This window comes from Pungitius pungitius, chromosome 16 (genome assembly GCF_949316345.1).
Source record: "Pungitius pungitius chromosome 16, fPunPun2.1, whole genome shotgun sequence".
Taxonomy (NCBI): domain Eukaryota; kingdom Metazoa; phylum Chordata; class Actinopteri; order Perciformes; family Gasterosteidae; genus Pungitius; species Pungitius pungitius.
In genome coordinates, this window is record NC_084915.1 from 15164469 (window position 1) to 15188058 (window position 23590).

Here is a 23590-nt window from a genome sequence, read left to right on the forward strand (position 1 = left end):
GGTGTGGCCTCGTTGTAGATTCGGCCCTTCAATGCTCACACTTCTATATCTGGAATTCATGTCACACCGCCTGCAGCGATCTTCCAATCGGGGGGAGGAGCTGAACTCGATTTGTTTTACGTCTAAATTGACGGTTTTCTAGTTTGAATCATTCCACCAAAAGTAAAAGCTGGGGTTTAACTATAGTCTTATTCAATAGCAGTTTTAATCTCACATGAATCATTATTATTTCCTTAATTCTTACATTGGAAATTTAGTTTTAAGGCATGTTGCAACCATAGCAGGAGACATTGTTGGGTCTGAGGTTGGAAGGTATTTCTTCAAAGAAATAGGTACTTTTAGAAAAGCTGACTGTACAGCACACCAAAATGATGTTACGCAATTCTCAGATGTTAAGTTGTGATTCTTAAGGTTGACTCTGTGGTTGGTTCTGTGAAGAAGTCAATAACGCACATATACCCGCGTTTGGTTCAAATAAAAACACAACGTGCAAACATTATTCACACCCTTCACAGTCTTAAACGCTTTAATTCATGCAGCGTTGGACTGGCCACACCCGTAGGAATTCCAGGGAATTTACATTATTCATTATTCGTTTAAAGTATAAAGTGAATACACATGTATTAAAATAACGATTAGGGCAACATTATAACTGTCTATGTGGACTACATTTAATGAGGGGGGGGGGGGGGGGGAAGAGCCATGCCAGCTGACTAAACGGGACCTTTAATGCAGCTGCGGCTCCTCATTCAGATGCTGAGTGGAGCTGCCGATGGTGGGAGGAGGGAACGTTTTTCTGGGAAGAACCAAACCACGACTCTTTTCGTGTTTAAGAAAAAAAGAGAAGAGGAAAAAAAACGCCCTTCGATGCCCACTGAGGGCTTTTCCCTCAATACCTCCAGCGTTTAGCGCCGTCCTGGTCGCAGACACTGCTGCAATCAACTGAGTGATCGGCGCTCAGCAGCAGCATCTCATTGCATGAAATGCGTCACCGTGATCCGCTTCTCCCATTTACGCACATCGGCTCTGCACTCACGGACCGTGCTCCGAACTGACGATTTCAGCAGGTAAGATTTCTCTGGATTTCCATGTAGAGACGGCAGCTTTGTCCTCGGACGTTAAGTGTCCCAGAAACCCGCTTTTTGTGGAGGGCAGGAACGAATGGATTGTGTTTGGTCATTATCTCACAGGCCTGCACATTACAATAGATGATGCATTGTCCCTACAGTCCCCTGTGTTGAAGTCATTGAAACGGCTTGTCTTTTTTCTTCTTCACAATGATCACGAGTATGTGCTCTGGAGGTTGGCAGGTTTTTAATTTAAAATTGGGATTTGGCGTCAGATGTCGTGTTTGGTGCTGGCCCCCAACTGATGGGGCTGGACCGGTTATTGAGAGTGGGTGGGCGGAGGTCTGATCGATCCGACAGGTATATAGTCTCCAGCCGCTGCTGGACCCGCGGATCTCACGGCTCTTTGTTTTTTTTTTCGGTGCAGGTAACCACATGGTGTCACCACGCTGAGCCCCGGAGAGTAGGTAAGAAGGCTACTGGGGGTCAGAGAGAACCAGCGTGCGCGGAGAGAAACGCGGACCGGATGACGGCCACAACCTCCGAGGCCTCCGGACCGCCGGTGCCGCTGCACCGCTGTCACGGGCTCTTCCAGGCCCACAACGGCACCTGCGCGGAGCAGATCGGCTTCTTTCCGCCGTTCTCCTCCACCCTCGCGCTCCTCGTGCTGGTGGCCGTGCTCGCGGGGATCGTCCTCGTTTCCCTGGCAACGTTCCACTTCCACAAGAGGAAGCTGCGGAAGAGGAAGATCCTGCGCGCCCAGGAGGAATACGAGCGCGACCGCCGCCGCCGCAGCCCCGCGCGCGGGGAGCTCCCCGCCGCGAGGCCGTGCGTCATCGTCCGACCGGCGAGGCGCGAGGAGGAGCGACCCGCGTGCCGGGACGAGGAGACCGGGGACGCGGCGGCGGGGGGTCGAACGGGCGCCGCGGCGGACGGTTCCTCTTGACTGTTCACTCGGTGCCACTTCAGGGAATGGGACTGTGGAATAAACAGGAAAAGCAATAAGGCACAAAGAACTCCCAGCCCCCGTAGAAACAGTTAGCGCAGAATAGTCGGCCCACAGCACTGACTACATTGGCAGGTAGGATAGTCACGTGGCCACACACCTTCCTAATCCACTATTGAGCCAACCGGTAACTCCTTTATGGGGCTGCATACAAGTTATTTGCCTGCTTTGACTTTTGGACCTCTTCCTCTTTCCCGGCCTAGAACGCTGTTTAAACCACACAGATGTTTAAACTTTTAAACCTTCCAGAGATGTGACACACGGTTGTGTTTAAATTATTTAGAGTTTGGTGACACAACACAGACCACATTGGCTCGCTGATCTTCCTTGGCATGTCTCTCTGACACACTACCAGTAAGTAGTTAGACTATAATGGATGTTGTGGTGCTGTTAGGCAGTGCAAGGCTGCATATAGGCTGTAGACTATGGCTTATTTGTTTGGTAGTATGTTTTCCTTCAATTAAGTGACTTAGCATTTTTGCCTCAAGTACTGTCCTCCAATGTCTGTTAGACATCTGTAGGTAGCTCTAGTTAGCCTGACCGGCTGCAAGATTCTTCGCTGTAGTAACGCAAACAATGTTTTTTATTTATGTGTCAGATGGTAATTCTTAGCGCTAATACGGTATTTTGATTTTTGAGTATTTAGGCTATAATGTATTCTCTGACATGTAATGCATTGAGAATCCTTCCAACAGAGGGTTTCATTTTAAACCCGTCTATTTATTTGTTATGCTTCATGTTGTATGATGGTGGTTCGAAGAGAAGTCCCGTATCATTTATTATATGAATTCACTGTAAATGTATGTCATTATGAGAGCTGGAATGTTTTGCAGTATCGTCATCTTTCTGGAGTTCATATAATCTGCCTTATCAAAGGAAATATGTAATATTCTAAGTTTATAAATAAATACTTGCGTTATGTTAAGCCTTTGAATGTGTCAGTTACGTAAAATACATGTGTCGCCTGTTGACTATTATCTAAGAAACATCAGTTGGCCATAGCTATAAATCAATTGGTAAAGATGTTCCTTATTTAATACTGCATACGTGCCGTTTTATATATATATATATACAGTATATATATATGGAAATGCTTGGATGGATTTGCATTACCTCACCCAATTTACTCGACAAATGTCCTTCCTAAGGGAGACAGAATTTGCATTGAGGATGGGGCATTGAAGAGACCACTTTACCAAAGAATCATTGCTTACACAATTTCTACGCCCCACGTGACCCATTCAAAGTACATGCAGGGCGAATGTAGAGCCACGTCTGTTGAATACAGAATCAGATCCACTGCACACAGAACGTCTCTCACGTTTGGCCCCATCAATCTTCCGTTGGGAGTCATTGACATGAAGGTTATCCATAGAAGTATCACCTCTAATCCCAACGTCTCCCACATGATGACACCCGAGCCCGTCTTGTTGGAGGTCAGTGGAATTGAATCAGCATTAGTCAGTGTGTTGGCCAGGTACCAGGACACCATGTTCCTAAACGTACCCAGCGAGATAGAGTCTGGGGAATATGAAGCAGCCTTTTGGCAAGGCTCCTGCCCTGAAAGATGCAATGACAGATTGCCTGTCTGTCTCATTGGCAGAAGTGCAACACAGTGGAACCATTTATCTTCGCAGGAAACTTGGAAGTAAGTCAACCAACGATGACTAACGCGTTTTACATTCAAACGTATGTTTTCTGCGGAACAATTATAGGCCAGGATCCGTAACATCTTAAGTGTTTTCACCAGATAAATAAATGAATGATTGATTTTTTTTAACAGTGTATTAATGAGACATTCTAATGATGCCTCTAAATGATCATTCAAAGCAACCGAGACCAGACACCAGGTGTCATAACCAGACATACACCCTACATCATTGTATTACCTCTCCGTGAGATACCTATCCAGCTGCTGAAGGTGGAGTTTGTAGTTAGGAATGGATGAAGGTCAGTGGTTGGGAGTGAAGGAAGGTCAGTGGGTTAGACTCGGGGTGCAGGGACGGATGGAGGTCAGGAGTCACTGACCCGTGGTGGCTAAGAGCAGCGAAGGTCTGGTGGGAATGGACAGGATGATGGATGGGCAGGTCATCAGTTGTGGAAAGATGTTTAGTGTCACACTCAAAGCTGCTTTAGAAAGAGAGAAACAAAAGGTAGAGAGACTTTTGTGCGGCTGAAGTTGGCTTTGGGAATAGCCCAGTTATTGTGCGTAGCCTCATTTAGAATTAATGAGGTCAGTTCAGAGTGTTGTTGTCCCACGGGGGGTTCTGCTCCACACTGCTGCAGAAAGACTTACGCTGGTTGGCCAGTGAGTGGATCAGGTCCCCTGAGGCTGTTTCTTATAGTATTGTCATGGTTGTGGGTGAGACGCCTCAGGCGACTGGTAGTCAGTTAGTACAATTTATGAGCAGTGTGAGCATTCACGATCCAAAGGGAATAAAATGCTGGTCTTGAAAAGTGCTGAAATATAAATAAAGCTTTCATCACTTTCCTTAACCTTCATTTATTGGCCCACCATGGCCAATTCCAGGACAACATTTGCATTTTTAGTCTTTTTTGTGTTTTTATTGTGGTGGATCGGTGTTGAATTCACAAGCTATATTTTGTTTTTCGTGAGACGGCATTTGGACTGTTCTAGAATCAGTTTTTAATCAAATCGGTTGAGCACTCACTGTATTCATATTATATTATCTTTGCACTCTGCTACAGATATTGATTTCTCTTCAATTCTGTGAAGTATAATGATCAAATTGCAGACGCGCTGTGGTTCACTCTCAAACTTGTTCTTCTTGCTCGCTTTGGTCAGTACCATAAAATATCCAGTATGAGTTTTGTGCACTAAACACTGCTCTCTAAATTATTACCACGGGAAAAAGCAGATTTGTGCACAGCAGGTGTTGAACAAGAGACTGTTTGAGGCTTCGCAGATTTGGGCCTCCTCCAAAAAAAAAGAAAAAAAATAGGAACAACTCAAACTCGGCTTGTTCCTGCAAAGGCCCGGGCAGGAAAAGTACCAGCTTGACTAATTAATGGGTTCCTGGTTGCACGCAATATAGAACCAACACTAACAGCCTGGCAACCTGCACACTGTGGCGCATCAGACTCCACAGGCCCACACTTTTAACAAAAACAACACGGGTGAATACTAAATATTTCCTCAGGCTGGCATCCAGTTACAGCTCACTCACACCGATGAGACTTTGTCCTCGACTTTACGGCCCACTCAGATTATTCCTCCGGGCTGCATTAGCAGATTGGTTCTGGGGCTCCGGGGCGGGGGGGGGGGGGGGGGGGGCTGAAGTCACACCAATGACAAACGACAGTTTGTCGTGAGGAGAGGACACCGCCGCTCCCATTGTCACCCAACGTCATCAAGGGTTCTGGCCGGACGATTTGTCGCCAGCAGTATCTGTTTATGTGCAGGTTCGAGCTGCGGGGCGAATAAAAGGAGCACAGTGCCAGGAGCTGAGATGGTTCTCCTGCAGGACGGAATGACACATCGGGTGTCATTCCCCCCCCCCAAGTGTGATCTTAATTCAAAAAGCTTCATAAATTCTACGGTCATTCATGCAGAGCTCATTTGGACTTTGCATCGTTACAGACACAGGTACCGGAACACAGCACGGTGCGACGCAGCAGCTCTGGGGGCGTAGGGTGGACGCGGCTCGAATGGTCGCAGGGCCTCTGGAAGCAGACGTAATCAACAGTGGGTCAACAAAAACAAACACAAACAAAAGAGCGGATTGAAGCCAGATTGCTTATCTGTTGGTCAGGAGGGAGCCCTTTGACACACACACACAGCAATGTGATCTATGAATAAAATACAAGATTTTAAATGCATTAATTAGAAAGGGGGGGGGGGGGGGAGGGGGGCTTGTTGTGCTTATTTATTCTTGTGCCACATTTACACCCCACGTGTGAGTAATGCACCAAACACAACGTTGGTTATAAAATGGCTCCTGTTGAGACGCACTGCTGAAGGTTCCTGAAGTGAAGAGGGGCTTTAAGATTAGATAAACTGATGGATGGGGCTGCCACCTACCTGGTATTCCTGTGGATTTATGGCAGCACGGCTTAATGTCCTATATAGTAATCCATTTTGTTCTACACTGCATCATTTTCTCCCCAACAGCTGAATTAGGGTTGTGTGCCTGGTTTACGGCACACAGGCTAGCAACATCCAATATTGTTCAAAGTGATGTTCTTTCTAATAAGAATCTAATGTCAGCGAACATGTGACCCAAAACTGCAGCCTCCCATTTCTTTCAGTAATGGTTTTTAGATTTCGCTGTCACAAACAATGAGGTCAGCTTCGAAAACCTGTTTGTCAATGAGAAAATTTTATTTTCTGAAAAATACTAGAGGAAAAAAAGATCCTCTGCAGTCAAAGGAAAGGTGGGACACCGACAACTTATGAATAATCATGTTACTTTGCAACTGCTTATAAGTAGTAATATGTGAAAAGTATAGCAGGTTTGTAGATTTTCCTCTGAGTTTCTTTGTTTTATGCTAATCTAGTAAGATTTATAATTTACTTCCCACAGTAACTCAAACATGTCGATGAATTGTGAATACACAAGATCTCAAAATAATGAAAATATTTTGACTTGTTTTCTTCTCTAATTCTGCTATGACAGTGGACCCATCTGTAAAATTGTAAGAATGACAAAGCTCTTATAAAATATTACATCATTTGAAGAAGTGATGACGAACGCTCACCTCGTTTCTTTCTCTCAAAACATCGATTCACGAACCTGATGGAGCCGTTTGGAAATGGGAAAAGAGTTTTGATACATTCCAGAAAGAAGTGAGTTTATTGTGGTTGGACATTTTTTTTCCCCCTAATTTATAGCCATCGGCTACCGGAAGAAAAATAATCCATCTAAATTCCGTTCTGATACATTTGAACAATTTCAATATGCAGAACACTGTCTCATATTGAAACACATTGAAATAAACGTGTTGTCCACACTGAACCGACGGAGTTAATAAAAAATAAAACGGATAAACTGACAGCTTCAAAAATGAAAACATTAAAACAGTGTCCACTTTACATTTTCCCTCCTCCCTCTTTCTTCTTCTTGGCCGCCTTGCTCTCAGACTGCGTCGTCTTGCTCTTCTTGGCCGCGTTGGGCTGAGAAGCCGCCGCCGCGCCGCCGTCGGCAGGTCGCTTCCGCTTCGTTTTCTTGTCGTGTTTCTTTTTGACCTGTCCTTTGTCCGCCCCCGGCCTGAAACCCGAGGTCGCCTGGCCCGCCTCTGCTGCCTCTGCTGCCGCGGCGGCGGCGGCCGGCTCTAGAATTGGGTTGTCGCGTTTTTTGCGCTTCTTTGTTTCCGGCAGGAAACCTTTCTTCTTCTTCTTGGGACTCTGCGGTAGGTCGGCCTCCTTGTCGGGCTTCGTCTTTTCAACCTTTGGTTTTCTGTGCAGGTGGACACAAGCGAGATCAACCCGAACACATTTAATAATGAATTATACGTAGAGTTCTGTTTATTTATCCGTTATAGGATTTTGTCCTACAGTTAGACTGAATAGTGATTTACAATAATTACTAATGCACACTGAGGATACACCAGTGTTGCTAGGATACAAGGGATTGTACAAAGTAGATTTGTTGTCAAGTGGCTCGTACGGGTCATCCAGCAGAGCCGAATGCATTTACTCATTTTCTCACCTTTTGATTTACTAACACAATTTACAGGGGTCGAAACCGGCCAAAGGAATAATGTGCAACAAGCCTGCTAGCAAAGCGTGGTGTGCATATTTCACACAGTTTGAGATCCTCTATAAATTACACACTGCAAATGCAATTATAAAAAGGGAAACCGGCTTATGTTGTGTGATTGACACACGGTTCATCCACCAGCTGGCAGGTTTTTGGTTGTTTTTTTCCTTCTCCAAATTGCTTCCCAAAAATCACATTCTCCTCAACAACCAACAGTGCACACACACACACACACACACGAGTCACACCACAAAAACTCACTGGATTCCAAAGTGTTTCACCACGGCCCAGTAGGTGTCCTCCAGCTTGCCGGACTTCTTGAAAGCGATGTTGCTGGTCAGGGACTGCAGGACCTCCTGTAGGGGCGCCAGGTCCACAGCCAGCTTCTGCAAAGAGCAGGCGGAGACTTGAGTGTGGACCGACACCACAACAAAAAAGCGTCCCTCTCCACCCGGAGGGGACTCTTCCCCCCTCGCACGCGCCACCCTACCTGACGCTGAACGCTCCGGATCAGGAAGATACAGAGCTCCAGGGCTTTCAGCACCTTCTCCTTCACCTCCTTGTTCTCGGTCGCACCGACCTGCTGAAGACTCTGTGAGAGGAGAAAAGACAGCGGGGGTTAGAACGTTTGAGGAAGGATTGTGAGCGTTTTAAACCGCTGGGCCACCACAATAAAAAGGCAGTGAATGGACTTCACTGATGAAATGGAAGTAATGACGAGGCGTTTTCAGGTAAGAAAATGTTACCAAAACGGTTTCACTGAAACTAGATTTAGACCCTTTATGTTCAAGACCTTTTGTACATTTGATAAAAAAAACTACCATGTATTTGTTCTTGCTGCTGCTCACAACTACTTTACAGGTCTAAAGTACATTCATTAAAATGTTTTAATTTTGTTTTTGAAACGGTGCCATGTTAATTAAAACTAATTAAAGCAGCTAGTGTATAAAACAAACAGAGACTGTTGTGAAGTTGCTTTGACCTTTTTTGTCAACTTCTGACATTAGCATAACTCATAAAATGTCCTCCGTTCCCAAGTGGATTTCTTATATTAACTCATTTGGCTGGGATTTTGAGTGTCTTATCTTTTAAAAGCCTGAGCAGGGAGAAGGAGTGAAAATGAGTCCCTGAATCAGCTAATGCTTCTCCTCTCCTGCGTGTGTAAATAGGCAACAGTTTGCAACAATTACGTAGTTTTAATGCGTCGGATTCAGATCGCTGTGCTGCCCATTACAAAATGAATCCATTACTACTTTGCTCAGGTTCTTTAAGTGTCGTATAAACAGTGATTGAATAAGTAGCAGCTTTACTTAAAAATATCTAAGCATTAACGGACAGAGTTAAAAGTTCTTCACGTAAAAGCCCTCATTGTGCAGTCAAATGTTTATGGATACGGAAACAACCACAACAGTGATTATTAGGGAAGAAAATGACAGAAACGAGGCAAAGAAAGTGCGTATCCTGTTTAAACCGAAGCACCTCGGGGAATCACACGGGCTGTGTTGACCTACCGCCGTCAGCTGAGCAGAGACCTTCGCACACAGCTCCGTCCAGGGAGCGCCGCTCAGCAGCTGCTGAACCTCCCTGCTCTGCATCGCCCGCAACATCAGCATACAAGCTTGGCCCTAAACACACACACACACAAAATGGCCATCAACAGAAATGTACACCTGCCTTCAACAGTACGACGAGCTGGTAAGAATCGGAGGGTCTCTCATACCTGTTGGTAAACTCTGACTCCAGATGTGATGTGCTGCACAATAGTGTCCAACAGCTTCACACACAACACCTGTCAAAATAAAAGCACGCAGGCTGCATTAGTTATTGCTCGCTAGGCACAACATGAGATTTTGCTGGGAGATTTCGCTGCATTACATCACATGTCATTTAGCTGATGCTTTTGTCTAAAAGACACTTACGGGGAACTTGGTGAACAGGTCTGTGAACATCTGGGCGCTCAGGGGGCTCTTCCTCTTGCCCATGAAGTTGCTCAGGGCCCCTTTGAAGATGGCGGCGACCCGGTCCACATCCACGTTGCCCATGAAGCTCAACTGCACCAAACAACACATGTGTCAGATGTTTTATCTATTCATACCAATTTCCTGTTAGAGATTGATATCAACGACTATTTGGCCAAGTAATAACCGTGTTTGCATTAATCGTTTGACTCATTTCTTGTCTGGTATAGAAGAGACATGAAATGCTTCATGTGTGAAGATGGACACAATATGGGATGCTGATGCATCAGTAAGAATTCAGACAACTTTGCAGCGATCCAAACGCAGCGGCACCCAAAGTCGAGCGGTGAACGAATGGACAAAGACAAAATGAATCCGTACGTCTTGTGCTGCAGCCCCGTCGGCGGTCTGCTCCTCTTTGGCTTCGGTGGGTGGAGCTCCTCGCAGCACTTTCACCACGTACAGGGAAGCACTGCAAGGACAGTTCAACCTCAGTAAAATACTAAATCTCCTGAGGTAAAAATCATGTATTCAGCCGGGAGATTTCCTTCTTGACCTTCGAAAAAAAGACTCTTGAATCAATGTTCACTATTCTACTGGACTTCAGTCTTTAATGCTGTTGAGAGTCCTCTTGACAAATAATTGTCATTTCTTTTTTAATGGAGGATTTGTTTTATAGATGGGGGCGTAAATCAAAATGTCATTTCCTGGTTTTAAAAAACACTATAAGATGGTTTAACCAGACTGACAACTGCAAGGGCAGAAAGAGACAAAGAACCATCTGAGAAATAAGGGAAGTCAATGGTAATAGAAAACTGGAAGCTCTCCATCAAAATGTGTAGATAGCTTAACCACAATTTCTTTCCCCTCCCGAATGAATGTTGAAATAATCGAATTCCCCTCAGAAAAACCTTTTGAGAGAATTTATACAGGGGGTGCTTAAGATAGGAAGAGTGGATTGGAGTTTAATCTGTGTACGTCATCTTTAATTTGTTTTTAAGAGGGGAGGCGTCATTTATCTCTGCCAATGTTGGAATGGTTTTCGGGAAGTGTTTTTCAACAACATAAATTTATAATGAGATGATATGTATATATATATATATATATATATATATATATATATATATATAGCACAGTCTTCATTCTTTATGTTACAGAGTAACATGTTTTAATACAGAAACTTTAAAATTATTAAATGAATGACTCTTATTTACTAATTACCTCATTTCCCCATATGGCATCAAGAGAAACTAGTCAAAAATGTAGTGTTGTGTGAGAGGGCGTAGCCTCTATGCACTATTCAGCTCCTTTGTTAAAACATCGAGTTGTACCTGAAGTAGTAGAGACAGACGGAGGACTCGGACAGCTTCTGGGTTTTAGTCATCAGTTTGTCCAGCAGGTCATGGAGCTCCCCCTCTCTGTCACCGGCGGTCCTGCAGTAAACTTTGGACCTACACAGTTGGTTCCTGGAGAAACAACACGCAAACATTGATTTAGTTGGATTTAGTTTGGAGGATTTAAGGACCGTAGTGATACTTGTTGATATCTGCAAGTGCGATACATTGTCAGCATCTAAAATTCCCAATGCCTCAGAATAGAAACTCTGATGCTTAAGTACACTCTCAACATTGAATGAGGATACGGACGCTGTGCATCACGCCAGTGCACCGCTGACGTGCGTTACCTGAAGATATCTGCAACTCGGCGGAGGAAGTCCTGCTCCTGCTGGTCGCTGCCGGAGCTCATTCCTCTGTTGATGATGGTGAGCAGAGGCTCCACCAAACAAAGAACCAGAGGGCTGCCGGCCTGCCGGGTCACGAACACTTCCACCAGGTCCAAAACCTACAACGAGCCAAATGGGTGAGGGAGATACAGCTTTCAGGCTGGTGGAATGTGTATCCTTTTCCACTTTTTGCCTCGTCTTTTTTAACTGAACAAAGCTATGCTAAACATGGAGCTAAATCTGTAATGAACACAGAGGTGAAATGGGTATCAGGCTTGTCATCAGTGTTTAGTTAAGGCCCGGATCAGTTACCTTGATCTTAAAGTCCCGGACCAGCGTCTTCTCTTTCTGAATTTTTGTCTTTTCATCTTTTTTGGCCTCTGCATTTTTCTTGTGCTCCGAGAACAGCGTCGCCAGGCCCTTGTCTAGCGCCATCATGGCGTCGTCATCCATCTCTTCGTCACTGCTGCCGTCATCCCCTGTGGCCTGAATATACGGCAGGAGAGAGGACTTTTAAACACAACGCATGGCGGGATCCTACACACACACCATTCTGTTTACCGTTTACATAAAACAACAAGATTTATAATAACGCTGTTAATTGATGACATGCTGCACTGAAACACCCCATTTTAGAGCTTAAAGAAGTACAAGACACACATCTGCTCGGCTGTAACAGATCAGAACCCACACAAAGACCACGCCCGAAAACCCACCAGAGCATTCTGCCCGTGCAAGACCTTCATCAGCTCCATACGGAAATGTTGGTCCACATTTCCCTCAGCCATCTCCCCCTCATCATCATCATCATCATCATCATCCTCCTCCTCATCGTCGTCGTCGTCGTCATCATCATTGTCGTCATCCTCCTCCATTGCTTCATCAGAGTCATCGTCTGACTTGTTACCCTATTAGAGCCATAACAGCAAACGCGTTTCCTAATTAGTGAAAAATATATAAGTGTAACAGTAGGCTTATTCAATAAGCAGACTGAATAAATTGAAAGAGGACTATAAGATGACATGGGAAAATGTTTGTTTCACTTCATGCCGTTTAAATCAGGATATTTCCCATTATGATTAAATAACTGACCTCCATCTCATCATCATCATCATCTTCCTCATCTGGGTTTTTCTTTTGGGCTTTGTTGTCGACAGTGACGACCAAAGCGCCGTCCTCGTCATCCTTCTCTGGGTCCAGGACCTAAACCGAGCCCAAACAAACATCAATCACTTAAAAACTATTCGTACAAACATCAGTGAGGACCGGCGCCGAGCTCGAAGGCGTTACTTACATCCAAGATGGCGGTGAGGGCCGTTTTGGTGACATCGGGGCAGATGGATGAGAAGACCGTTTTGCAGACCAGTCTGATATGTCGGCTCTGCTGGGAAAGCAGGGACAACAGGATTTCCACCATCACATCCACCCACTCGGGCTCCTCCTCCTGCCCTGCACCGAAAGAAACACAAAGCCGCACATTCATACACTTCAGTCAAACCCAAATGAGATTTTATCTACTGGACAAAATCTGGTGGATTTGGTCTCGAATCGAGTGTTGCAGCAGTTTCTTCCACACTTAAGTCACATTAAAACAATGTTTTTACATCTTTGTGAAAGGCAGCTGCTGCACCGTCCTTGTGCACGAGGCCTCACCTGGTTTCTTCTTCTTCTTCTTCTTCTTGGCATTCTTCTCCAGAGCTTTGTCCATGCAGCTCTGCAGGTCCTTCATAATGTCCACAAGCTCTTCCGGCGCCTTTCAGAAAAAAAGTTTTTGTCAGCGCCTCATTGAGGTTGCGAAAATACCCTAACAGCACTACTATGGGCACGGCTCTGGTCGCGTGCCTCACCGTGAAGAGGTGCAACCCGACCAACAGGAAGAGCTGCTGGAAAGCACCGCTCCCCGGAGTCGGGCCTTTCTTCTCTTTCTTCTTCAGGTTTGCGACCGACTCCAGCATGCTGCGAGGGAAAAAACATGCAGAGTCAAACACGTTGGTCTCTCAGAACAGAAACAGAAATGACTTGAACAAAAGATCGCAGTTGTACTTGTACATTGTGACAATGTGGAAGATTTAAGCTGTATCCTGTTATCTGGTACATCGTTGTCCTACCTGTCCCAGGCCTGTCTCTGCTCGGGGGTGAAGGGCTTGCTGCACTGGGCGTATTTGGGCTGGCTTAGCAGCAGCTGAGCATACTGAGCCATGTGGTAGATCCACAGGGTGCCGTCGGCTGTGATGCCCACAACGCGCCTGCGGTTGGGTGCCGCCCCTTCGGCCGGGTCTTTGTCCAGAGGCAAGTGGTGCAGCGACAAGAGGAGTCTGGAGGAGGGAGGACGGACAAATAGTCAGTAACAAAACCTCTGGGTCTTTTCGAGAAAACCGGGTTACACTCAGGTGGAACGACGTCCGATTCTTTATTACTTTTGTGGTATGCAAGTGAAGATGTGAACAATCCCGATTCCGGACAGAAATCTGGCATCAGTGACCTACCCAAAGAAGGAACTGACAAGCGGTCCTCTGATTCTAGTATCCAGCGGGATAGACAGCTTCCCCAACGTCTCTTCGATGTCCCGCGATGCCTTCTTGACCACGAAGAACGCGTGGAAAAAGATAAATCTGGAAAAGAAACACCAGCTGACGACCTTGTGCTCATGCGACACCGATCCCTCGACTTCGCTCAAATAGTGGAAGGTCTCACCTGGCCACACCCATGATGATACCCTCCTCCTTCTTCACTTGGTTGTTGTCGATAATCGAGCAGAGCCGAGAGACGATCCACCTCCTCAGGCTGAATAAGGAGTTCTCCTTCCTGAAGGGAGGCAAATAAACAGCGAAATCACATTTCCATCCGGACAGATAAGCCCGATGTTAAACAGACACGTTCACTCACTGTTCCTTCACGTCCTTCTTGTCCTTCTGCTTGCGAGCGCCGAGGTCCAGCAGCTTGTCCAGCTGAGGCTGCAGGAACATGGTCTTCAGCCACTCCACGTACTGCTGCACAGCCGCGGGCTGGAGGTGCTGCACCACCCTCCACGTCGGCGACATCACCAACAAGCCATTGCTGGACAGCAAGGAGAAGGCCTCCATCACCGCCAGCTGGCGGTCGACGTCCTGGCAGCCCTGCAAGAAGGCCAACACGTAGGCTTCCATCTCTGGCGCCAGCTTGAAGCGGCCCCCTTTCTGGGAGGGGAAAAATTATATTGGTCACCATTTCATGCTTAATGGTCATTTTTTACTTTAGATCAACATCATCTGAAGGAAAGGCTGTTGTGGTGAAAACAACAACAGTGACAGGCAATTAAATTAAAATTATTTTTCTCTCCACAAATCTTATTTGTCCGTATTTGAATGCTCTATTAATGACCATTAGGTATATTGTATGACAGACATTAGTTTAAAAAAGGATTAAATACTTCAATGGTTTAGTGGCAAACAAAGGAGGGCAAGGAGGTAAAGTGCTTTGGTTGCTATGATACGAATGATGTAAAAACATCAATACTTAGTCTGGAGCCGAGGAAGACTGGCACTCTTAGAAGAGAGAACACAGATGTTGTTCTAGTTGAAGTGCCATGATTAGTGCTTTGAAAGCAGACAGAATTAAGGAAATTAAAGGACATTTTGAGTTTACATTCACTGGGGGAAATTGAGAGTAAATGTCGGGTTCTTTTGTCCACCAAGGACAATATTTGAGGCAGTATGGAAAGATCAACTCTGCATTTGGTTTTGGATTCAATTTTAGGACAACTTAAATCTCGTCCCGGGGATAACCGGAGGAGCCCACTGACCTGAGAAGACGCCAGATGCTCAGCGTAGTAGGTCATCACCTCTCCGGACAGCACAGTCTTCAGCTGGGCTTCCGACAGAAGGGGCAAGGCGCTGCCCAGCAGACGGAAGCTCATGTAACTGGAGACAAAACGGGACAACAGCAAAGGACATTAATGCATTTCTGAGCTGCGCCAGGGGCCGCACAATAAGACCTAAACAAAACGACAACACAAGCAGCGTGCGTTTTCTCTGTCGTTGATTAACGGCCCTCGCTGCACTCACTGAGTGGGCCCCGCCGGCTCCCTTAGTAACATGCCGTTGGTGATGGCGTCATCCCAGAACAGCTGGAAGCTGTCTTCCTTCAGTGAGAGCTTCAGGAGGTCCAGGACAACCCGCGGGAGGAGACATTCCTTCTTTGAGGACTGGGCCGCCATCTTTAACACCTCGGTCAACCTGCAGAACACGATACATTGCTTAGATTGTCCAAAGCAGTCGCATGCCAACATACCAAGTCAATGTTATGAGTTTTAATTGAGCTGCTATAAGGGTAGCATGGCAGAAAATATGTTTATTCAGGGTTCAAACTGCTTTAGATATGATCAATTTGAAGTTGTGAAACCAGACACAAAAAGCATGGGCGAACTTGCTCGAGTAGCACAAGACAAACTTACTTGGGAATGTTGTCGGCGTTGATGATGGTAGAGAAGCCCAGCAGCTTCTTGAGTTTCTTGGGCTTGAGTGTTCGCGGAAAGCGCCGCAATGCCACCAGCAGCAGCTGCAGCTGCTCCGGAGTGCTGAACGCTGATGCCAGGTCAGTTTGCAGGGCGCTCAGCAGGACCTCCTCAAACACCTCCTCTGGGATCTGACGGACCGTTAGTTTGCAGAAAAGAAAAAACAAAACAACAAGAAGATAAATTAGGTAGAACAAACAAAGGCAGCAGTAGTAAAACTGAATTTCACAACAGTTAAAAGTTCCTTGGAGCCAAACAAAGTCAAAGGTCCGATCTAAACCACGCTTCAATAAAAGGCGCGACTGAGCAGCATTATTCACCTCGTTGAGGATGTCCGTCATGGTCTGTGTGGGCAGGTCCTTCAGGTGCTGCCTGTAATGGCTGAGGCTCTGCAGGAGCTGCACACATCCCAGCACCACCTCCGGCTTCTGCAGGAACACAAAGACGAGAGGTCAGAGGCCACAACAACCCTTAACCGTTTGCAGCAGAGTCTGCGGCTTTAAAAATAAACGTTCCACAAAACCAGGTTTTTTTCCCCCCCATCCTGCAAACAGGACAATCGGACCGCATCGATGAACCATTGGGGGGAGACTGCTTACTTCAGAGATGCGGCCGGACTGATGGAGGGCGAGGACGCCAAACAGGTTTCCAAACGCGGCATTTCTGATGAGTTTCTGAGAAACACAAAGAAAAGCACTCGACTTAGAGAGCCCATTCGCGAAGCTTTTCACGGCCAACGGAAGAAACATTGGGACGCTCACCTTTTTCACTGTCCGCAAATTGTGTTTTGCTTTTATTTGGTCGAGTACAATTTGCAGAGAGACGTGTTTGAATGCACCCAAGACCTGAAAAACAAGACAAAAGATTAAGATTATTTCACACACAAAAAAGGGTCAGATGTCTACAAAAACAAAGTCAGCCTGAAACGTCCTTTTGGGTTGATGCATTGAACTGGTTTTCGGTAGTGGCCTCCACTCACCTGCCCCAGAGCCAAGCTGAATGCAGGTCTCGCAGCCTCCCGTGTGTGAGCGAGTCCATCCACCAGCCTCTTCAAGGAGTATTCCAACTCATCTGCCTGCAGGGCACCAATAACAACACACCAAGATCGATCATTTGGGCTCCCTTATTAAAACGCTATGTAGAGCCTGACACGGTTTCATAACGGTCTATGGAATGACTTCCCGGTGATGGTTTCACAGCTGAAGTTACAAGCTGAGATGTGGCGTGGAACCAAGTACATTTACCAAGTACTGTTCTTGAGTACAGTTTTAAATCCGTGGTTAAATAAAAACATTTTCTTCTTCTACATAGTCTTATAGACAGATATTGTACTTTCTGATCACATGATTTAGTTCTCGGATTTCTAACACGACACATGAACGAATAGCATGTCATTAAACTAATAACAGTATGTCAAGTTATTGTGTGTAAATATCATTCAGAAATGAACAAATCTGCCACACGTCTGCATATTTAGTACTTTTTTTTAATTTACTACTACTTTAATAGCTACGTGGAGCTACTCGGCGTCAGTGGTCCGCCTCACCTGGTCGTTGGTCTTCAGGTACTGAATGAGGTTCTCTAAAGCCTTGAGCCGGACCTCCTGGTCCGGTTTGGCCAAGTCCCAGAAGAAGTCGAGGAACACGCGGTTCTTTTGCGGGATTCCGGCCGGTTTGACCGGCTCCGGCGTTGTTTCGGAGAGCTCCACCATGTCTACGGACATCTCTTCACTCCTCCACAACCTCGGTACATGCTGCAGAAGGAGGAAAGCACGTGTGTCGCTGCGCGGCTACCGCTTCCGGGTCAATCCGGGACTTTTTTTTTCTTCTTCTATTTCCCCAAAAACTTTATTGAAGAATACAAAACAGAGGTTTCACAGAAATATGCGACCATATACACATACTAATAATGATAAAACTACACCAATAATAATATAATAAATGAATCGTTATAAAGTAGAAATAACGATTTAAAAAAACATTAATATAAAAGTGTTGTAATTGACCAAATATACCATATCAAAAGAAAAGGGCCTCAAAGTGTCTTATAGAATACGTGATAGAGCATTTTAAATGTTGTAGTTTGTCAGCGTAGAGCCAATTTTAGATATTTTGTGTACTCCTGGGTTTACAAGCAGTACAATACTGATTCATACCATAATGCCATTTCATGTGAAAAATGTTCCTTCTGAGGCTGTGGCAGAAGCGGGATAAAATCAAAATCTTCTCTTTCAGTGCTACTTTAATATACACGTTGGTTTCATTATTTGATTATATTCTATGGATTTGTCATGATGAATCCTAAAAGTCACATTAAATTATATGTTTTTAAAGAATAAAGGATATTTTGCCATCTTGGCCAGGACCCCTTTATAATAAATGTTTTAATTAGGGCTGTCAAAAATAGCGCGTTAACGGCGTTAATTAGCTGTTTGTTGTTAATTACGTCAATTTTTTTGACGCATTTCACGCATGCGCAGTGTGACAAATTATTCAGGTCCGGAAAGAACCTCTTCTTCTAGGGAATGCACTTCATCCTATACAACACATTACTGCCACCTGCAGGCATATGTCAGGCCGTCAGGTTCAGCAAGTTGTTTGCGCCAGAGACCCGCTCCCCCCCCCCCCCCCCCCCCCCCCGTTCTCGCGCAGCAGAACAGAGAAGAAGAAAAGCTCCGCCCAGCAGAGCAAGAGCAGCGCTGTTCTGAAACATGCGGAGGAAGAGAAACCAATGCGATCTAAATCCTCCCAGGTATGGGAATATTTCACACTGAAATGGGGGTGGTAGCGGATTTCTTTGCAGCGCCAGTCGTTCTAATCGCCGCGCTCGACTTCAAGGTGTAACCTTTATTATTGTTCGGTCTGAAACGGCGCGCCCAGTGACGGGTGGTGCAGCAATATTGTTGTTCGGGTGGAAATCGGGAGAAAGGTCGGTCCGGGAGATTTTCGGGGGGGGCTTTGAAACATCGGGAGGGTTTACATGTCTGGTCATGTCTGGTCATCGCAGGAGCACAAAGTCGCAGCAGAGTGGGATAAACTGCAGAGGCTCGAGACCCTTCTAGAGCCATGCAGGGAAATCAGTCTGTAACTTATCAAATAACATTGATTTGATTATTTTCTGGAATGAATTAAAAAATCAAATATCAATAACATATATTTATGTAAAAAATAATAATTATGATAATAATAATGATAATTATGTATCTGTGTCCTGTTATTTATCTTTAGTATGCATTTCAGAAAGAAAAAATGGTTAGGATTCAGGTGTGATTAATCATGATTAATTCACTGAAAATTCTGATTAATTTGATTAAAATTTTTAATCATTTGACACCCCTAGTTTTAATCCTCAAGGAGGATATTTGGGGGGGAAAAAGGTTAAAAATTGCCACATCATTTGTGATTAGAGTCAGACTTTAAAGTTGGAGAATCTAAAAAACAGACAAAACCCTTATTGGAAATGCAGGACAGGACAAAAAGACCTGAACACTAATTTCTTCATAAAAAGATCTTCTTTATTAAAATAGCATGCAAAATTTCATTATTCCCGGAACAGATCATTGAGCAGCAGAGTTGAGTCTGCAAAATGGATCAGCAGTCAGTCAGACACCATCAGAGTCCTTAGTTGGGTCTCTTCTATTCGACCTGAGCAGCCTGCACATTGTCCAGGGATCTCTGAGCCTCACTTATCTGCTGCTGCAGCCTCTGCTTCATGGCCTCGTTCTGGGCCTTCTTCAGCATGTCCTTCATGTCTCTGATGGCCGCCCGGTAGCCCGGGGCGTTGTGAAACACTCGGATGGCCTTGTCGCCGCTGCACGCTAACAAGCGCCCGGTAATGTCAAATCGGAGGTCGTTGATGTTCTCGCTGTGGACGCCGTGCATCTCCTCCTCCAGCTGGCCGCTGCCGGCGCCGTACATGGCCACGTTACAGCCGTCACTGATGGCCACCACCCGGCCGTCGGGGGACAGGGCCACCCGGCTGCCCTCGGACGACGTGCAGGGCACGGTCTTCAAGAGGTACGGGTCCTGCTGCTTTTTGTACTCCACATCCGTGTCCCACAGCTTCCACGTACCGTCTTTGGAGACGGTGACCATTCTGAGGGATGAAAAGGAAAGAATACACTAACAAATGCTAAGGATAGAGATTCTTTGATTTATTTGCAGCCGGTCAACTGGTTGGTTCTTTAAATCCATAAAAAAAATTGTTTTACAATTCGGAAGAAAAGCTACTTGTTTCCCAGTTACCAGACTAATCAATGGTAATTTAAGATATTTGTCAGGTGTATCTAATGTCATATTTAATGTACACACGTGAGTGAATACAAGAAACTACTTTTTATTCTTGTTTGCTTTACCTGCTCGAGTCATTGGAGAAGGCAAATGCGTGAACTCCCGCGGAGTGCCCCTTCAGGTCGAACGCTCGCGCCACCTCTTTGAATTCTCCTCCCTTCCCGAAGCAAACCTCCCACACCTTCACGTCGGGAGTGAATCCACAGGACGCTACGAACCTGAGAGCACAAAGTTACATCGCCACACAGAGGTCAGCGGGAGAAACCCCACAAGAACACAAGGGCTTTTTGAACTAAAAAGCATTACTTTGTTGAGATGACAAAGACTGACCTGCCACACGGGGAGACGCATGCGTAAGAGTTGGTAATCTGGTTGGTGTTGATCGAGGCCAGCACGTCTCCTTTCAGGTCCCAGATGTGGATGCTGGTGTCGGTGGAGGCGCTCATTATGAACTTGCCTGCGGAGAGGTAACACAGAATCGAGTCATGTTTTAAAATGATTACAAAGGACATGAAACATTGTATTGATGTTAAAAAGAAACCGTGTCGTCTGCTGGCGGGCTCAGTCACATGTGGACGTGAACTGAGAGCTATGGAATGAATGACAGCACTTTAAGCCATCGCTATATTTACAATATTTTCATTGCTTTACCACCTTGCTGGCAAACATTCATTTTCAACAGGCAATTGGTGAATCTAAACTAAGCAAAGTCACACAATTACAGAGCAAAAGCATCCGAATGATGCAGAATTCTCATGTTCTGCGAGGTAAAATTGCCTTCAAGAGCATAGCTGATAGAAAAGCTTTGGATTTCCTTTGGAAAGGACTCATCCCTTTAAAATACATTTGGTTTGTACCCGTCTCTGCAATGCCTATGTTGAGGATGGGGGCTCTGTGTTTCTGTGGGAAGTCCTCAGAAGACGCTTTGAAGGATAATGTGCCGTCCTCCTTTTTGATCATTTTGAAGATTCGGATGGTATCTCCATTGGCCAACCAAGTGATAAACGCCCTGCAGAGAAAAAAAAAAAAAAGAGTTGGGATTATCATGCTTCTATATACAAAATATACCTCAAGGTGAAACCAGTGTAATTTCTGTTTGATAAATGCAGGATTCTGATCTGTATATATATATATATATATATATATTCTGATCCCGTAGTTGTCTTGAGTTTTTCATAAATACTCCCTTTCAAAGAGGACAAGAGGAACAACACGATAAAATCAAAGAAGCTGAAGTTGTTTGAGCTTCGGATTGTGGCTCCGATGATGATGGTTAGTTTGAAGTTAGATAGATAATGCTTCATGTCAAGGAGGCACAGCCAAAGTACAGTACGAGTAAGAGAGAGAGAGAGAGAGAGAGAGACCTGGAGTCCGGGCTGAAGCGGACCAGTGTGGCGGAATCCAGCTCCACGTTGGCCCTCAGGCACTTGTGTTCACGATCGAGGAAGTCTTTGGTGCTCCAGATGCGGACGGTGCGGTCTTCCGCGCACGACGCCAGGTACTTCCCGTTACTGCTGAAATCCAGGCACGTCACGTTCGCGCTGTGGCTCTGGAAAGCATCAGGAGCACAAACCGACTCATGTTTTAAAAAGATTGACTTTGAAGGAGGAGCCTGAAGAGAGACAGTGTTTGTTACTGCTGATTTCTCTTTTTAACACTAAACATTTACATAACCAACAATCCTCGCCGTGCTCTGAGGCTCTTGCTGCGAGGGAATGCGTTTTTTACACCGGCATCGGGGTGCTCAACTTTACCTTCAGTGAGGCTGCCAACAGCGGATGACTAAAGGTGTGCTGTGTAGCTTTCTCTTTGCGGGCTCGCTGTTTGTCCTGCTTTGGTTTCTTGGATGCAGGGCCCTTCGCAACGCTGCCCACAGCTGAAAGACAAAGAAATATGAACCAACAAGACAACTGAACTGCACAAAAGTCTCGTCACTGTTGGGGTAGATCTCACACACTTTTTTTACTTTGTTTAATAATCTTTGGTTTTATATTTCCTAATTACATTAGTTAGTTAGTTACTAGACTCACACTGCGTGTCTCTTTATGCACTTTCATTCATTCGTGTGGAACCATTGTGTGGTTTTGTTTACCGTTTGTTAAACAAACGCTTCAAGGAAAACAACATAGATTTTCAAGGGGGACTAAAAGTGCCAGTGGTGAAACACAGTGGCGATTATTCACTTTTCTTCTGCGCTAAACGTAATTAATGGTGAACGACTTGACAGAGAGCAGCCGTCCCATTGGTCCGTCAGTGTGGCCTTCGCTGATTGGCCAACGACGGGTGACAGCCGCTTTAAAGTTGCTTTAGTTTGTCGCTTCGTAAGTTGACGTGAAGGTGCAGGTGACGCCACGCCAGCTGGTGCTCGCACTCGTTGTGAGCAAATGCACCTGCGTGTGCGTTCGTCAAGGTGTCGAAAAGAACCGCAGGAACGGTGAGACTCGGGAGACGGTGACTCACCGCTCCGGCTAGAGTTACGTTAGCTAACGTAACAATGTCTCTTACCGGCAGATTCCGACGCCTGCTCTATTTCTTCTCTTATTTCTTCTTTCCGTTTGCCCAGCGCCAATGCAACCAGAATAACCAGTGCACCCAGTAACAGAGTTACGGCGAACAGTGCGGCAAATTCCATGTCTGAAGTTTTATGCCACGTATTTGTAAACTGCTAACGTCTCGCTTGGCTACAATGCGCATCTGAGGGAACTGCGCATGCGCCAATACCTACGTGGACTCTTCTTTGTTGGTTTTATTCGGCCGAGATCGCCGCCTTCAGCGCAACTTGGCGGACTGGAGGGTTGGAGCCCTGCTCGCGCAGAGGACAAAGGTGTCTTTGCTAATCCTGTCTTCAACAATGGAGGGTGCAAGAAGTAGTAAATATTTAATGATCGGGATGCGGCAGTACCTGATTAATTGAATCTCAGGGTATATGCTGAAATTAGACTGCTGTCAGGCAGTAATTTTTGTTCGCCTTGAGCAGTTTTAATTTTATTCAAATTTATATAATTTCACGCAGTAAACATTTTTGCACTTTACTTTGTTTACATTTACATTTTCATGACCTTAAGTACAAACCTGTACAGCTTTTAGATGGTTATAGTGCCTATAATTTTTATTACCATCTTACAATATCCTATATTCTAGTAAATGTATTGTGACTAAGCAGTTTGAGCATGTGATGGATTGAGGGAAAATTGTTAAATTTAATTATATTCACTAAGAGTGTTACTAAAATAAACCGATTTTTCAGTGTACAGTTAAGTTTCTCACTCAATGGAAAAAGCTGCTCACAACACTTGACAGTGAATTAAGAATCTCTAGGAATCTAAAATTTGTTG

At 45.3% G+C, this 23590-nt stretch overlaps 3 protein-coding genes across 3 annotated transcripts; 1 reads left to right on the plus strand and 2 right to left on the minus strand.

Moving 5' to 3' along the window:
• Positions 1–730: 730 nt before the first annotated feature.
• On the plus strand, positions 731–3003 carry LOC119215492 (uncharacterized protein C11orf87 homolog). The gene is made up of 2 exons (XM_037467706.2): positions 731–1067; positions 1495–3003. Exon 2 carries the CDS (start codon positions 1594–1596, stop codon positions 2011–2013), a length of 420 nt encoding a protein of 139 aa, XP_037323603.1. The 5' UTR covers positions 731–1067; positions 1495–1593; the 3' UTR covers positions 2014–3003.
• A 2990-nt stretch (positions 3004–5993) lies between these two features.
• mybbp1a (MYB binding protein (P160) 1a) lies at positions 5994–17743 on the minus strand. Its single transcript, XM_037467661.2, has 27 exons — positions 17513–17743; positions 16946–17041; positions 16728–16811; positions 16566–16640; positions 16287–16394; positions 15907–16097; positions 15518–15688; positions 15256–15373; positions 14361–14650; positions 14169–14279; positions 13961–14086; positions 13583–13789; positions 13322–13430; positions 13128–13227; positions 12769–12923; positions 12567–12677; positions 12191–12382; positions 11787–11960; positions 11436–11593; positions 11083–11217; positions 10133–10223; positions 9713–9844; positions 9514–9582; positions 9305–9418; positions 8284–8385; positions 8055–8179; positions 5994–7490 (listed from the first exon to the last, which is right to left on the minus strand). Exons 1-27 carry the CDS (start codon positions 17687–17689, stop codon positions 7124–7126), a joined length of 3888 nt encoding a protein of 1295 aa, XP_037323558.2. The 5' UTR covers positions 17690–17743; the 3' UTR covers positions 5994–7123.
• A 1714-nt stretch (positions 17744–19457) lies between these two features.
• On the minus strand, positions 19458–22971 carry tbl2 (transducin beta like 2). The gene is made up of 7 exons (XM_037467689.2): positions 22761–22971; positions 22010–22131; positions 21620–21804; positions 21113–21264; positions 20586–20712; positions 20321–20473; positions 19458–20061 (listed from the first exon to the last, which is right to left on the minus strand). Exons 1-7 carry the CDS (start codon positions 22885–22887, stop codon positions 19602–19604), a joined length of 1326 nt encoding a protein of 441 aa, XP_037323586.2. The 5' UTR covers positions 22888–22971; the 3' UTR covers positions 19458–19601.
• Between the last annotated feature and the right edge of the window lie 619 nt (positions 22972–23590).

Bases quoted from the DNA above. Each gene is read 5' to 3' on its own strand.
- tbl2 (XM_037467689.2), bottom strand. From the start codon at position 22,887: ATGGAATTTGCCGCACTGTTCGCCGTAACTCTGTTACTGGGTGCACTG. The intron at 22,132-22,760 runs GTAAGAGACATT...TTTGTCTTTCAG, and splicing joins GCAGGCGTCGGAATCTGCCG to CTGTGGGCAGCGTTGCGAAG. The intron at 20,713-21,112 runs GTACAAACCAAA...ACCTCTCCGCAG, and splicing joins CATAGGCATTGCAGAGACGG to GCAAGTTCATAATGAGCGCC.
- LOC119215492 (XM_037467706.2), top strand. From the start codon at position 1,594: ATGACGGCCACAACCTCCGAGGCCTCCGGACCGCCGGTGCCGCTGCAC.
- mybbp1a (XM_037467661.2), bottom strand. From the start codon at position 17,689: ATGTCCGTAGACATGGTGGAGCTCTCCGAAACAACGCCGGAGCCGGTC. The intron at 14,280-14,360 runs GTGAGTGAACGT...GCCTCCCTTCAG, and splicing joins AAGAAGGACGTGAAGGAACA to GAAGGAGAACTCCTTATTCA. The intron at 8,180-8,283 runs GTAGGGTGGCGC...TGCTCTTTGCAG, and splicing joins TCCGGAGCGTTCAGCGTCAG to AAGCTGGCTGTGGACCTGGC.